The sequence below is a fragment of the Pistacia vera genome, unplaced genomic scaffold (genome assembly GCF_008641045.1).
Source record: "Pistacia vera cultivar Batoury unplaced genomic scaffold, PisVer_v2 Contig553, whole genome shotgun sequence".
Classification (NCBI taxonomy): Eukaryota; Viridiplantae; Streptophyta; class Magnoliopsida; order Sapindales; family Anacardiaceae; genus Pistacia; species Pistacia vera.
Genome location: NW_022196394.1, coordinates 104987 through 120593, shown reverse-complemented (window position 1 = coordinate 120593; position 15607 = coordinate 104987). Strand labels below are relative to the sequence as shown.

Sequence of the window (15607 nt, the reverse complement as noted above, 5' to 3'; positions counted from 1 at the left end):
ACCAGGGAACTTGGTGATGGAGCATCTAAGATGAAAACTCAAGACATTAGAGAGACGTAGCAGGCAGGACAATTATGTTTGATTGATAATTCTGTCTGGATAAAGGCCTTTGTATTATGTATTGCCTGAGAATTTATTATGTAAAATCCATGTGAACGTTGTCCCATTATTTGCTAATTTTTACTTGTGGCTAATTAGACCAAAAACTTGAGTTGATATGCATAGGCTAAGAATAAAGTTCTCAGTTTGAGACAATGGCTCCTGTCCCCTTCGATAAACAATTATTTCAAATTTACCTCTTTGACGTTCGTGAACATTTGTCAAGACAAAGCTAAGGCCACAAAACAGGGCATTTATAAAATAAATTTCTCGCTGATTAGTTTCCACCATATTTAGAAGAAATGTATACAACTCTGCATTTGTGGTTAATCTTTGAGTAAGTTCGCCAGCATTTTAAAGGCCATTGAACTCAAATGCTATTGAACTTTTCATACCTCATTATACTATTGTTGGGGCCTTCAAATTTTCCGGAAAGAAAATTTGTACCAGGCTGGAGACTTGGTGTTGATCTCAGAGATGGGGAGAAGCTGGTTTGAAATTCTTTAGCCCTAGATATACAGAAAAACGTTACCTAGGAATATTCTACATGGATGAGGAGCTAGTGTGGGTTGCGAACCGAAACACCCCAATCTTAGATGAATCTGGAAGACTTACTAGCTGATGATGGCAGTTCGGAAATTTTCCACAGTGGATCTAATTCTATTGCAATAACTTCCTAAAAAGCATCATGTTGTATAGTTGCTACTCTACACCAAACGGGCAATCTTGTCCTGAGTAAAAGCTATTCAAGTGGAACTACAAAAGTAATGTGGCAAAGTTTGATTATCTGACAGATACACTTCTTCCGGGGATGAAACTTGGAATCAACTTCCAAACTGGGCACAAATGGTTTCTCCAATCCTGATTAGTGATAAATCTCCCGCTCAAGGTTCATTTATGCTAGGTTTGGATCAAAATGTCACCAACCAGCTTATCCTCTGGTGGTGCGGGGAAGTCTACCAGACAAGTAAGCTTTGGCTAGTTGACCTATTCAATTCTTCTAATTCTTGGACTCGTGGTAAGTACGAATTCAGCTTCACTTCAAATGAACAAGAAATATACTTCAGCTATTCTCTTACTTCTGAGCAAACATCTAAACTACTGGAAATTCTAATGGATGCTAGATTGTCTATTCCAGAACTTGGTTTTGGTATGGCTCGAAAAGTTCCTACGTGCAGGAGGGATATTTCCAGGCAAACTATGGTTTCATGTTTGGAGATGGATTCTAGTTCAAAAAAAGTGAAAACATGAGCCATGCTGATTGTGAATTGAAATGCTGGAATAATTGTTATTGTGTTGCCTATGCTACTACAGATTTTGACACCAGCTGAGAGATCTGGGACAGGGAGGCAAAGTTTACAGAAGCTAAATGGGATGACATCAATTCACGGTATATACACATCCTTGAACCCAAAAGTAAGTCTATGCTTAAATATTGAAAGTTGAGTTCTCATCAAATTAAAAATTTCACTCTTCCCTGGAGAGAAGACAATATTTCATATCTCAATAATGATACTTATACGCCTTTTATTGCAGAAATGAAGTTATGGAAGTGGTTGATTATTGTAGTAGGTGGTTGATTATTGTAGTAGGAGCTCCACTTTTGATCTTGTTGTGTTTCTTGTGTTATGGTACATGGAGAAAGTAGAAGGTAGAAGGTAAAAGGTAAACAATCTTTCAGTGTCATTATATTAGTTTTTCATTTAAATATGGGAAAGAAATGTGAAGTGAAATTAATCAGCTAATCAAGAAAACATGGATCCTGTTCTGAATTGTTACCTGAGCACCTGTCAGATTTTTCATATAATTTAGTACTGAAAGCATTTCAAATTCTGATAGAAACAGGGCAGAAAGCAAGCATCACCTCATATATAGTTAACAATTTCAGAAAACTAAAGGCAGAGCCTCATATATTTTTATTGCAGAAGAGAAGTGGTGGTTGCCATTAACCATTGCATAGGAGTCGTTTTATTGGTCCTGCTATTGTGTTACTTATGCTATCTGATACTGAGAAAACTTAAGGCAAAATGTAATAAGCTGGAACATAAATAGTTAAGATAAATGATCATACACAATAATTAGAATCATATAATTTCCTTGTATGCTAATTAGTTGATAGCACAACAAATCGAAGGAAGCCAGTAAATGAAGTTTGAGAGAATGCTTTACTTCTCACGGAATATGACAAAGGAAAAACGAAAGAATATGGCAAAGGAAAAACAAAAGAGAGATTTGAGCGTAAGCCGTGAGTTGAACATATTTGACTTTCAAACAATTGCAGCTGCTACAGATAATTTCTCAGCCACGAATAAGCTGGGAGAGGGTGGTTTTGGTCCAGTTTATAAGGTAAGCTTATGCAAATTTTTCTGTTTTTTTCTTTTTGCGATATTAGATGTATCATTAGTAATTGTGTGAGAGGAATGATTTCAGGGACAATTACTGGATGGGCAAGAAATAGCAGTAAAGAGACTCGCAGGAAGATCAGGACAAGGAATAGAATTTATTATGTAATAATCCATGTGAACGTTGTCCCATTATTTGCTAATTTTTTACTTGCTGGCTAATTAGCACCAAAAACTTGAGTTGATATGCATAGGCTATAGAATAAAGTCTCTCAGTTTGAGACAATGGCTCCTGTCCCCCTTCTTATAAACAATCATTTCAAATTTATCGTCTTTGACGTTGGATGAACATTTGTCAAGACAAAAGCTAAGGCACAAAACAGGGCATTTATAAAATAAATTTCTCGCTGATTAGTTTCCACCATATTTAGAAGAAATGTATACAACTCTGCATTTGTGGTTAATCTTTGAGTAAGTTCGCCAGCATTTTAAAGGCTATTGAACTCAAATGCTATTGAACTTTTCATACCTCATTATACTATTGTTGGGGCCTTCAAATTTTCCGGAAAGAAAATTTGCACCAGGCTGGAGACTTGGTGTTGATCTCAGAGATGGGGAGAAGCTGGTTTGAAATTCTTTAGCCCTAGATATACAGAAAAACGTTACCTAGGAATATTCTACATGGATGAGGAGCTAGTGTGGGTTGCGAACCGAAACAACCCAATCTTAGATGAATCTGGAAGACTTTTACTAGCTGATGATGGCAGTTCGAAAATTTTCCACAGTGGATCTTAATTCTATTGCAATAACTTCCTACAAAGCATCATGTTGAATAGTTGCTACTCTACACCAAACGAGCAATCTTGTCCTGAGTAAAAGGTATTCAAGTGGAACTACAAAAGTAATGTGGCAAAGTTTTGATTATCCGACAGATACACTTCTTCTGGGGATGAAACTTGGAATCAACTTCCAAACTGCGCACAAATGGTTTCTCCAATCCTGATTAGTGATAAATCTCCCGCTCAAGGTTCATTTACGCTAGGTTTGGATCAAAATGTCACCAACCAGCTTATCCTCTGGTGGNTGAGAATCAACGCAGATGGTGGACTTATAAACGGCAGAGGGTTGTTTGTTTCTTGTACTAAATATGGAGGATGTTGGAAAGAGAAGCAGCGGGAAGAGATTTGTTTGGCCTGGAATCGTACTATTGATTATTGGCATTTCAGACGGGGCTACATGTTGGGAGATGGATTCAGTTTTAGTAAAAACATGAACTTTTTAGATTGTCAAGACAAATGCATCAAGAATTGTTCTTGTGCGGCCTTTGCTCCGGCCGAACGTAACTTCACTGACTGTCAGATTTGGAGTAGAGGAACAAAGTTTAGAAACCAATTGGAGCACAATGCACGGTTCATACTCATGCTTGACTTTCACGATCAAGAAGGTTAGCCTACTAAATATTGAAGTTTTTAGTTTAAATAAGCTCCTTAGATGGTTAAATCCATACTTTAACACGAATATTTATATTGTTGCAGGAACAGTAAAGAAGATGAAGAAGCCACCATGGTTAATTATTGAAATATTAGGATCTCTAGCTGCTTTGCTGGTAATCATTTTGGGTGGTTTGAGCTATAAAGTGCGGAGAAAGGACAAGGGAATAGGTTTGTAAGATTGATGTTATAAAAGTCTACCAAAACTCCTGAAAAAAGTTCATTATAGAAACAGAACACTCTGCGTTCAGAGTGATTGGTGGTGAGAAAGATCATGAGAAATTGAATTTAGATTTTCATTTTCCTATTTTGCAGAAGAGAGGCGGAGGATGTCAATTCATTTTTGCTTTAGGAGTAGCTTTAGTGCGACCTTTCTTGTGCTACTTGAGCTATTTGATGGCGAAAAAGCTTAAGACAAAAGGTAATCAGTTTCAGTGTAGAACAAATGCCATAAATTTATTTATGTTTGAGAAATAACTGTAATCTGAGTTATACTTTCCATGGATTTTGATTAGTGCAAAGCGTAAATAACAGAAAGAAACTGTTAAAAGAGCTTGCAAGTACTCTATCACATGCCCCAAATTTTGGCAGACGGAGACGAAAAAGGAAGAAGGGCATAGGCCATGACTTGAGGATATTTGATTTTCAGACCATTGAAGTTGCTACAAACAATTTCTCAACCGAAAATAAGCTCGGAGAGGGCGGTTTTGGCCCGGTTTATAAGGTAAAATTTTGAGACTTACACTTACCTTAAATGAAGTAATTACTAATTATATGGTTTCAGGGAAAATTAGTCGATGGTGAAGAAATAGCAGTAAAGAGACTCTCAAGAAGATCAGCACAAGGAATAAAGGAGTTCAAGAATGAAGTTAAACTCGTTGCAAAGCTCCAGCACACTAATCTTGTGAAGCTTTTAGGATGTTCTCTTCATGGAGAAGAAAGAATTTTAGTTTATGAGCACATGTTTAACAAAAGCTTGGACTTCTTTATTTTTGGTAAGTTTTCTACAACAATATTTAAGGATCTTCGCAGCAACAATTCTAACAGAGATCAACTCTTCGTCATTCATTTTTGTTTTATTACACTTTGTGATAGATTCTAATAGAAGAAAGCTATTAAATTGGAAGAAACGTTTCAGCATAATCGAAGGGATCACTCAAGGACTTCTTTATCTTCATAAATATTCGAGATTGAAAGTAATTCATAGAGACTTAAAAGCCAACAACATTTTTCTTGATAACAAAATGAATCCGCAAATATCTGATTTCGGGATGGCTAGAATTTTCACAGAGAATGAACCAAAATCATACACAAGCATAATTGTGGGAACACAGTAAGTGTCTTTTATAATTTGTTTCATTTGATGATTCATCAACATCTTCTTTCCTTCAAACACTAAAAAAAGGTTGTTTAATGATTCTTCAGTGGTTATATGTCTCCGGAGTATGTCATGAATGGCATTGTCTCAATAAAAAATGATGTATACAGCTTTGGAGTTTTACTTTTGGAAATTGTTAGCAGTAAGAAGAACAATGATATATATCAGCCGGAGCGCACACTCAACCTTGTAGGATATGTAAGAGTTCAATCTATTGCAAGTCATTCTCTTCCAGGCATCTGCCTTATTTATTTTTACTAAATCCTCATAAGAACTCTTTACAAAGAGGATCAGTACATTAATCTTCTAACCCTGATAATTTTTGGTGCTAAAACTCGCCACTTTCAGGCCTGGCAGCTGTGGAATGATGGTAAAGCTTTGGAGCTAATCGACTCGGAAATACTTGATGGACCAAGCTCTCCTGGTGAAGTCCTGAGATGCATTCATGTGGGTCTTTTGTGTGCGCAAGACCAAGCAACAGATAGACCCACAATGAGCAAAGTTGTTTCCATGCTTACACCTGAAGCCAAGCCCTTTCCTGCCCCAAAACAACCAGCATTTTTTGTCAATGTTAGCTCTGCTGAGCCTGCAGTTTCTGAAAATAAGTCAAAAATTTGTTCCGTAAATGAGATTACAATTTCAATCATGGAACCAAGATAATTAAATATAGTTGTTGCATAATAACCAAGCACATCCTTGTATAAATACAATAGGAAACATTTATGCATATAGGCAACGTTTTGTGGGTGTTTTATCAGAATTTGTATTCCTTTTCAGGTTTTATTTTACTTAAAATTACAGATCCCTCACAATGATGTAAATCTAATCAAGTAAACTTGTTTCTCCCTAAATTGATGCGAACAGATCTCTTAAAAAAAAAATGGATGCAAGATTTATAAAACCCTCAAAATATCGCCTTCATGTAATTAATAGCATAGAACAATAATCCTAATTTTAATCTCACAAATGCGAAAAAACCTTTGATTTTTGTTGGAAGACTGACTTGAGACTTAAATAAGTTGATATTGTTGGTATGGTTGCTTTACTTATAAGCTTTTTGCAAATTTCCCTCCCCGCAAAACATAGTTACAAAACATAAGATGGGATATAACAGCAACCATTTTATGTTTTCACGTAATTCTAACCATAGATCACCGTTTTTCTGTCAAAAGTTTGACTGCATGTAATATAAATGCTTCATGACCATGTGTGATTCGCATGTAAAGTAGATTCAATATATTCTAGATTCGCCCATCCTTCAAACTTGGAAACATGAAAGAGAGAAAAGAAGTAGCCGAATAGGCAGTCATAGTGCTAATCTATAAATTTGCCAGATTGCATGTACGAAGACTGGGAATGAGTTTCTCCAGTCATTGATTGGTGAGCCCGCAGCTATAGAAAAATCATATTCATACTGCAAAGTGAATTTAAACACTGTTAATGTGCAGGGTTATGTTTTCTTCTGCATGGAATTGACTTCGGAGCCTTATGGAATTTTCCCTCCCTACAAATGATGGTGTCAAGGAAACAGGCTGGACAGGGACATATAAATCAAAGCAAATCAATAAGCAGAAACTTTAACCCTTTGCAACGACATTTTATTAGGAACAATTAAATGATAATTTTTTTTTTTTTTTTTATGATTAGGGTTTTTCGGGTCAATTTATGCATACCTCAACTAAACTTTGGGACCCAAGAACTACTGATCAGATAACAACTCTAATGACTACCTGTCGATTTTACAAGCTCAAGAATACAAAGGAAAGAAAACGAAAGTTTTTTGTAGAGACAAGTTTTGCTGGAATTGTTGGTCTCTATTTCATTAGCTTAAACAAAGTTTATATACAAACGCTTGACATCATCATTTACATCATTAATACTAGCTCTTGCAGAGAATTAATTACATACCTAATCTGCAGAGATTTTTCTAAAACATTATAACAGAGCCACATAATCTCAACTAATACGAAATATATATGTCAGACATTACATCCCTAAAAATCAGCTAAACTACTCGAAGTAGTTAACCAAACTCTAACACAACAAATTCTAGATCGGCTTTGAACATTGACCTCTTTCAGGTCGTATACTGCATTAGATCACATGCCCTTTATATCGCATGCTTTCCAGCTTACATCGCTTCCAAGTTGCATTATTTGCTAGTTGCATCTGAACACAACTATCTACAGCTCACATCCATCTTAGCTTGCATACTTCAGGTCGCAAGCATTCAGATCGTATTAGCATGCTTCCAACATGATATCACTTGCATTAACGTTCCTCCTTGATATGTTTGTTGGAAACACCAAGTTTAAGTCTTAGATCTTCAAACTTAGATTTGTTTAGAGCTTTTCTCAGGACATCAGTGACTCACTCTTCGGTCTTGTAATGAACGAGCTTAACTTCTTTGTTCTACTCGACTTCTCTAATAGCATGAAACTTGATCTTTATGTGCTTTCTTCTTCCATGAAGATCAAGATTCTTAGCCATTGCAATAGTTGATTGATTGTCACTAAAGATTATTGTCGGATCACATTGTTCCAACTTCATATCTTTCAAGATCTTCCTTAGCCAGATCACTTGATTCACTGCTACAGTTGTAGAGATATATTCTGGTTCTACAGTTGATTGGGCCATTGTTTCTTGCTTCTTGGACAACCCACTAAAAGCCATAACCAGAAGTGCTTTTCATATCTTCAACTTATCTAACTTAGCCACTATATGTATATCTAACTATATTAAATTCTTCAGACCTTCTAAACCATATCCCAAGGTTTGCACTTCCTTTGATATATTTACTCTCTTTGCCACCTTGAAATATATTTCACTAGGCGGAATCATAAATCTAGAGAGTAGACTGGTCGCAAACATGATATCAGTCGTGCTGCTGTCAAATACAGCATGTAGCCTATCAAGCTTCTATATCTGCTTTCATTGGCCTTGTGAGCTCCATCTTCTTTACACAACTTTTGAATTTGAACCAGTGGAGTGCTCACTGGATTACAGCTCTCCATGCTGAACTTCTTCAAGATCTCATTTGCATATTTCTTTTGGCAAACAAATATGCCATCTGAAGATTGATTTATCTACATCCCAAGGAAGAATGTCATCTCTCCCAAGTCTGTCATTTAAACTCCTTATGCATTGTTTCCTTGAACTACTCCACTCGATTAGGATTGTTTCCAGTCACAAGCAAGTCATCAACATACAAGGAGACTATAATCAGACCATCATCTGACTTTTTCACATAGAGAGTATATTCATTAGGGCTTCTTATATAACTAAGACTACATAAATATTCATTTATTTGACCATACCAGGCTCTAGGAGCCTACTTTAGACCATACAAAGCCTTCTTCAGGAGAAACACCTTATCCTCACTCCCTTCAACTGTAAAGCCCTCTGGTCGCTCTACATAAATTTCTTCATTCAAGTAGTCATTCAAGAAAGCTGACTTGACATCTAATTGAAAATCTTCCACTTAAACTGAGCTGCCAAAGCGAGGAGAAGTTTGATCATATCATGTCTCGCAACTGGAGCAAATGTGTTTGAAAAATCTACTCCATTTTGCTATGCATAGCCATTAGCTACAAGTCTTGCTTTGTGTTTGTTGACTGATCCATTAGGGTTCAGTTTAGTCTTGAAGATCCATTTGACTTGAATGACCTTTCGATCTGATCACCGTCAACCGACTCCTAGGTTTTATTTTTCTCGACCATGCTTAACTCCTCCTTCATCGCAACTCTTCATTCTTTTGACTTCGCAAATTCAGAGTAGCTTGTAAGCTCTATTATAAGAACATTACACCTCTCATATACTTCAGCTAAAGGCATGATGCCTCAAATAGAATATTCCTTATCAGCATCTAAATCTTTTTCATCGTCATTTGGTTCTCAATGACCTCTCTCTTTTGAGCCTTGCTTCTTCTTCGATTCTTTTCTCTTCCCAATTCCAAACTGGCATCTCATCGACTCTAACATCTCTTGTGATTAGAATATTGTTAGCATTTTGATTGAAGACTCTATAGGCCTTGGATTAGCTGTTGTAGCCAATAAAGATTCCAACTTCAGCTTTTTCATCAAGCTTGGTTCTTTTACTGGCTGGAACATGTGCTGAGATTGTGAAGTCAAATTCAATCCAAATTAGAGTTGGATTAGGACATGAGTTTTCCTAATTTGTGTTTATGTAGAATTATTTTCCTTTAGGAATAGGATTATAATTGTATTAGGACTTAAAATAAAATTCCTATTAGGATATGGGATTTGAGTCCTATTACAAATAGTGTCCCATGTATTACCTATAGAAAGGGGTTAAGTCCTAGAGTTAGATATCACAAATTGAATAGAAGGCAAAGCCATAATTGGAGAGTGAGAGCCATCAAATAGGGTTTAGTGAGTGAGCAAATTTGTGAGGCTTGTGAGAGATTCTTGTAATTTCTTTTCTTCTTCTTTATAGTGAAATTTCGTAGGGGCAAAGTGGATGTAGCTTTCATACGGAGAGTGAACCACTATAAATCTTGTGTTTGTGTGTGGTTATTTTTGTCCTTTGTTCGCACTATTTTTCGCTTTTAGGGATTTAGTTCAATTAAATCCCCCCAACAAATGGTATCAGAGCGAGGTTTGAGGAAGAAAGCAATGGTTGGAGAAGAAAAAGGATCTGCACCTGGGATCAACAAGTTTGATAGAACAGATCATGCATTCAAGAAGATGCAGATTAAAGATCATCTGTATGACAGAAAACTACATCTACCTCTCTTAGGAGAAAAACCCAAAAAGATGTCAGATGAAGATTGGGCACTCCTTGATAGACAAGCATTAAGAGTTATTCGATTGACATTGACCATGAACGTGGCAAGTAACGTGGAGAAGGAGACAACCACAATAGGGTTGATGAAGATCTTGTCTGATATGTATAAGAAGCCTTTTGCGAATAACAAGGTACATCTTATGAAAAAATTATTTAATCTTAAGATGAAAAAAGGTGATTTTGTGATAGAGCATATAAATGATTTTTAATACAATTATTAATCAATTATTATCTGTAAAAATTGATTTTGATGAAGAAGTTCGTGCCCTAATTCTTATGGCCTCCCTACCAAATAATTGGGAGCCTATGAGAGCAGCAATTAGTAATTCAACAGGTAGTGTGAAATTAAAACTCACTGATGTCAGGGATAAAATTCTTGCTGAGGAAGTTCGTATGAAAGATTCGGGTGAGATAGCATCAAATTCTTTGAATGTTGAAACAAGAGGCAGGGGCTATGATAGAAATTCAAACTGATGTAGAGGAAGATCAACATCAAGGAACAGAAGAAGCAAGTCCAGGTTTGGAAAAAAAAATAAAGTGCTGGAATTGTGGCAATAAAAGGCCACATACAAAGGAATTGCAAAGCACCAAAGAAAGAGGAGAACAACAATAACGACACCGCTAATGCTGTAACCGAAGAGGTATAAGATGCTTTACTTTTACATGTTGATAGGTCTATTGACTCTTGGGTTTTAGATTCAGGAGCCTCATTTCATACAATTACACACCGTGGAATTCTAGAAAATTATGTAGCTGGAAATCATGGAAAGGTTTACCTAGCAGATGGAGAACCTTTGGATATTGTAAGTATGGGTGATGTTAGGTTGAAGATGGCAAACAGATATGTGTGGAAAATCCAGAAAGTAAGGCATGTACCAAAATTGATACGCAATCTAATATCAGTTGGGTAACTTGATGATGAAGGGCATAGCATGTCTTTTCTGGTTGGTGCATGGAAAGTTACTAAAGGAGCCATGGTGGTTGCTCGTGGAAATAAAACTGGAACTCTTTACATGACTTCTAGTTGCAGAGATTTAGTTACACTCACAGATGCTAGTATTACTTCAAGTTTGTGGTATGTAGACTTGGGCATATGAGTGTGAAAGGAATGAAGAAGCTTCAATCATAGGGAAAACTACCAGAGCTGAAATCGATTGATCATAGTTTGTGTGAAGGTTGCATCTTTGGCAAACAGAGAAGAGTAAGTTTTTCCAAAGCATTAAGGGAACCAAAGGCAAAGAAGTTAGAGTTGGCTCATACAGAGGTGTGGAGACCCACTCCCATGTCATCCCTTGGAGGCTCAAAGTATTATGTGACGTTCATTGATGACACGAGCAGAAAGGTATGGGTTTATTTTTTAAAAAATAAATCTGATGTTTTTGATACTTTTAAAAGTGGAGAGCCATGGTTGAAAATGAGACAAACCTAAGGGTGAAGTGCTTACAATTCGATAATGGGGGAGAGTACATAGATCAAGGGTTCAAAGAATATTGTGCCAATAATGTAATCAAGATGGAAAAGACCATTCCTGCAACTCCTCAACAGAATGGTGTCGCTGAAAGGATGAATAGAATCCTAAATGAGCTTGCAAGAAGCATGAGATTGCATGTTGGACTACCACAAACGTTTTGGGTTGACGCAATTAATACTACAGCCTACTTACTCAATAGAGGACCTTCCGTACTGCTAAATTGGAAGATCCCAAAAGAAGTTTGGAGCAACAAAGAGGTAAATTATTCTTTCTTAAGAGTATTTGGTTGTTTAGCATATGTTCACATTAACTCTACTTTTAGAAGTCAGCTTGATGCTAAATCTAATGTTTTTTCATTGGTTATAGTGACGCCAAGTTTGGTTATCGTTTCTAGGATGACCAAAACCACCAGATTATAAGAAGCAGAGACATCACATTCAATGAAGAAGTGATGTACAAGGATAGACTCAACATCAAGTTAGGAAATCCAAACACTGAAGTGAAGAAGCAAGAGGTAGTTCCTTTGAAAAACTTCCCAAAGAATATATGCAAGACAATAACTAGGAAGATCAAGATAATATAGCTCCAGAAGTTGAACCACAAATGCTCGTGTTTGAACCTAGAAGATCTTCCAAGACTATAAGACCACCATAGAGGTACTCCCCCTCGTTGAATTATATTTTACTTGCTGATGGTATTGAAATAGAGTGTTACAAGGAAGCAATGCAAGTTGATGACTCAATCAAGTGGGAGCTAGCTATGAAGGATGAGATAGACTCGGTATTAACAAATCAAACCTGACAGTTGACAGAGCTGCCACAAGGGAAGAAGGCATTACAAAATAAATGTGTTTATCGGGTGAAAGATGAACATGATGGAAGCAAATGATATAAAGCAAGACTAGTCATGAAAGGATTTTAGTAGAAAGAAGCCATTGACTTCACTGAAATTTTCTCTCTAGTTATCAAGTTGACTACAATAAGAATAGTGCTTGGGTTAGTGGCAAAAGAAGACCTTCATCCTAAGTAGTTAGATGTAAAGACGGCATTTCTTCATGGAGAACTGGACGAAGAAATTTATATGCAGTAACCATAGGTTTTAAAGTACAAGGAAATGAGAGAATGGTGTGCAAACTTCAAAAGAGCCTATATGGGCTAAAACAGGCGCCTAGACAGTGGTGCAAAAAGTTTGATGGGTTTATGTGTAGTAACGATTTTCTCAGATGCCAAGCAGACCATTGTTGTTATTTTAAGAAACTTGGTAACTCCTATATCATCCTATTACTATATGTAGATGACATGTTGATTGCAGGGGCTAGTAAACAGAAAATAGACAAGCTAAAAAGGCAATTGTCAAAGGAGTTTACTATGAAGGATTTGGGAGCTGCAAAACAAATCTTTGGTATGAGGATTACCAAAGATAGAGCTAAAGGTTTCTTGAAGCTATCACAATAAGAGTATGTGAAGAAAGCACTCAATAGGTTCAACATGGATAGAGTAAAGCCAGTAAGTACTCCTTTGGTTAGTCACTTTAAACTATCCAAAGATCAGTCACCTACAACAAAGCATGAGCGAGACTATATGGCCAAGGTACCTATACATCAGCGATTGGTAATCTTATGTATGTCATGGTGTTTACAACACTAGACATAGCACATACAGTGGGAGTTGTGAGTAGGTACATGAGCAATTGAGGAAAGCAACATTAGGAACCAATAAAGTGGATATTCATATATTTGAAAGGTACTATATATTCATCATTATGCTTTAGGAAGTTAGACTTAGAGCTATAAGGTTATGTGGATGCTAATATGGTTGGTGACATTGATAACCGCAAGAGTACCACAAGTTATGTCTTTACATTAGGTGGTACATGTTAGAGTAGATGCCCTAGAGCCAATCAATTATTGTAGAATTGACTCTTTGTAATAATGTTCATTAATCAATAAAAGGCATTTTATTATATATCGCGTAAATCATTATTATTGCAATATGTATTGATATATTTCCTTAGAATGGTAGAACCATGACGAGGGTATCAAGTGTTTCAAATCTTGATAGTGAGAACCCTATGAGCACATATGGTGGCCATTCTAGAAACGTCCGTAGCCCCAGTATTATTCTAAAGTAAGGGCACAGATAATACGGTAAGGCTATCATAGTGTTGAACGACCCTGTCGAAAGGCAGTGACTGATCTCACTTGTCAAGGTTGTTTGGTGACAACCTGGTGCAACACATGGGTGTTTGTTGTAGGCGATTACACCACAGCAAGTTCACTGGACTGACCCACCAGAGGATTCCATATGGATGGTAACCCCAGTGTCTATGGAACAAATCCTCTAACGAATGGTGGTGCATGTGATCCTTAGACTTGAGATCACCGGAGCGCCTTGTGCACCGATTGGTGTAGTTTGACACTAGCCTAACGCAGTTCTTTTCAGAGCTGTTAATACGGTGGTGATTGGCTGCATCAAAGAGTGTATCAAGACTATGGTGGATTGACAGAGGATTCATCACTCCCGGGTATGGGAGAAAGTTATCTCACGGCGTAATTTAGTATATGGCAATGACACTAAAACTGTGGCCACAGTGGGATTGAGTTGTTGCTCTATCCAGTTTATAATACGGGTCATTGGTCCAGAAACTAAATAAATAATAATGAGAGTAACCGAAGGTTGACACTATTTCAATGCCTTCGTCTCGTCGAGATAACGTATGATGAAAGGATCAAATTGCACGGTAACCACATCGTTGACAGGTAGCTACTTTGCCGAATCCGAATCTATCGAGTGGCCATGATGCCTTGCTAGGGGCCAATCTTGGTCTGTGTATTAGTGAGACGATTAATTGGTGTTAATCGCAATACTATACACTTTCGATATGATGAGGAGCCTATGGGTCACACACATAGAAGACAATTTAAGATCCAAGAAGAAATAAAGGCATTTTCGTCTTTTAAGGCGAAAGGGTATTTTTGGTAATTTCACAGTGCAATTAAATTTGCTGAGGTCGTAGCCTTTATTTAATTTGTTAGAAAAATTAAATAAGTGAAATTACGTTTAAATGTGTGTTCGCACATATTTAAATATATTATCATTCTTGTTAAATGTTAATATATATTTAAATATATATTAATTGATTTTAATTGAGATAATGATGGAAAAATAAAATAAATCAAATTGGGAGTGTTTGGCAACATGGGGCGTTTGGGTTGGAGCTCAAGCCTATTCCATATGGGATTAGGGCAACTTAATTAAATATAAAAGGAAAAGTGTGTGTTAATGAAATATAAGAATTAATTGATTTCTTTTAAAAAATTAAAAAAACACATAGCAGCCCTCTCAATCACTCCCGCGGCAGAAGCACTCTTGGCCTAAAATCAATTTCAATTGATTTGTTTTTCTTCTTAATCTTGAAGCCAAAGAGGATCTAGCAAATCCCTCTTTGGTTCTTTTGAGATTGTCTTCGTGTGGACTACGCAGGTTCGATCCTACACTTGGATCGGTAGCAAAACATTCGTCGAAAAATTTGGAGGAGCCTCCAACGTGCGTTTGTTTCTCTTAACTCATGTTTAATATTTCTGCAGATTCTTATTATGATAAAATTATAAAATTATACCCTTGATCATGGCTCATGTAAACGATCCTGTTATATTATTTTTTTTTGTTTCCGTTGCGTATACGGGACCGTTTAGTAACAGTACAGTAGTCAGTTGGGTTTCAAAGTTACAGAAGATTATTGCTCTTTCTACTATAGAGGTAAAGTATGTTGCTATGAAAGAAGCTAGTATGTTGCTATGAAAGAAGCATATGATTACAACAGTTCCTGGAAGAATTGGGTCAGAATAATGAGAGAAGCACTTTGTATTGTGATAACCAAAGTGCAATTCACCTAGCAAAGAACAGTCTACCATGCTAGGACAAAACACATAGAAGTCCGTTGCCATTTCATACGCTCAGTTTTTGGAAGAAGGAGTCATAGCTCTTGAGAAGATTGATGGGAGTAAAAATCCAACTTATAT

The 15607-nt window shown here is 36.6% G+C and overlaps 1 protein-coding gene across 1 annotated transcript; it reads left to right on the top strand.

Annotated features, from left to right (window-relative positions):
• The first annotated feature begins 945 nt into the window (after positions 1-945).
• On the top strand, positions 946-5969 carry LOC116108093 (G-type lectin S-receptor-like serine/threonine-protein kinase CES101). The gene is made up of 12 exons (XM_031394382.1): positions 946-1302; positions 1414-1489; positions 2381-2445; positions 2530-2606; positions 3374-3885; positions 3977-4047; positions 4247-4352; positions 4447-4655; positions 4716-4926; positions 5027-5264; positions 5357-5507; positions 5658-5969. The coding sequence occupies exons 1-12, from the start codon at positions 946-948 to the stop codon at positions 5967-5969; spliced, it is 2385 nt and encodes a 794-aa protein (XP_031250242.1).
• Positions 5970-15607: the final 9638 nt, after the last annotated feature.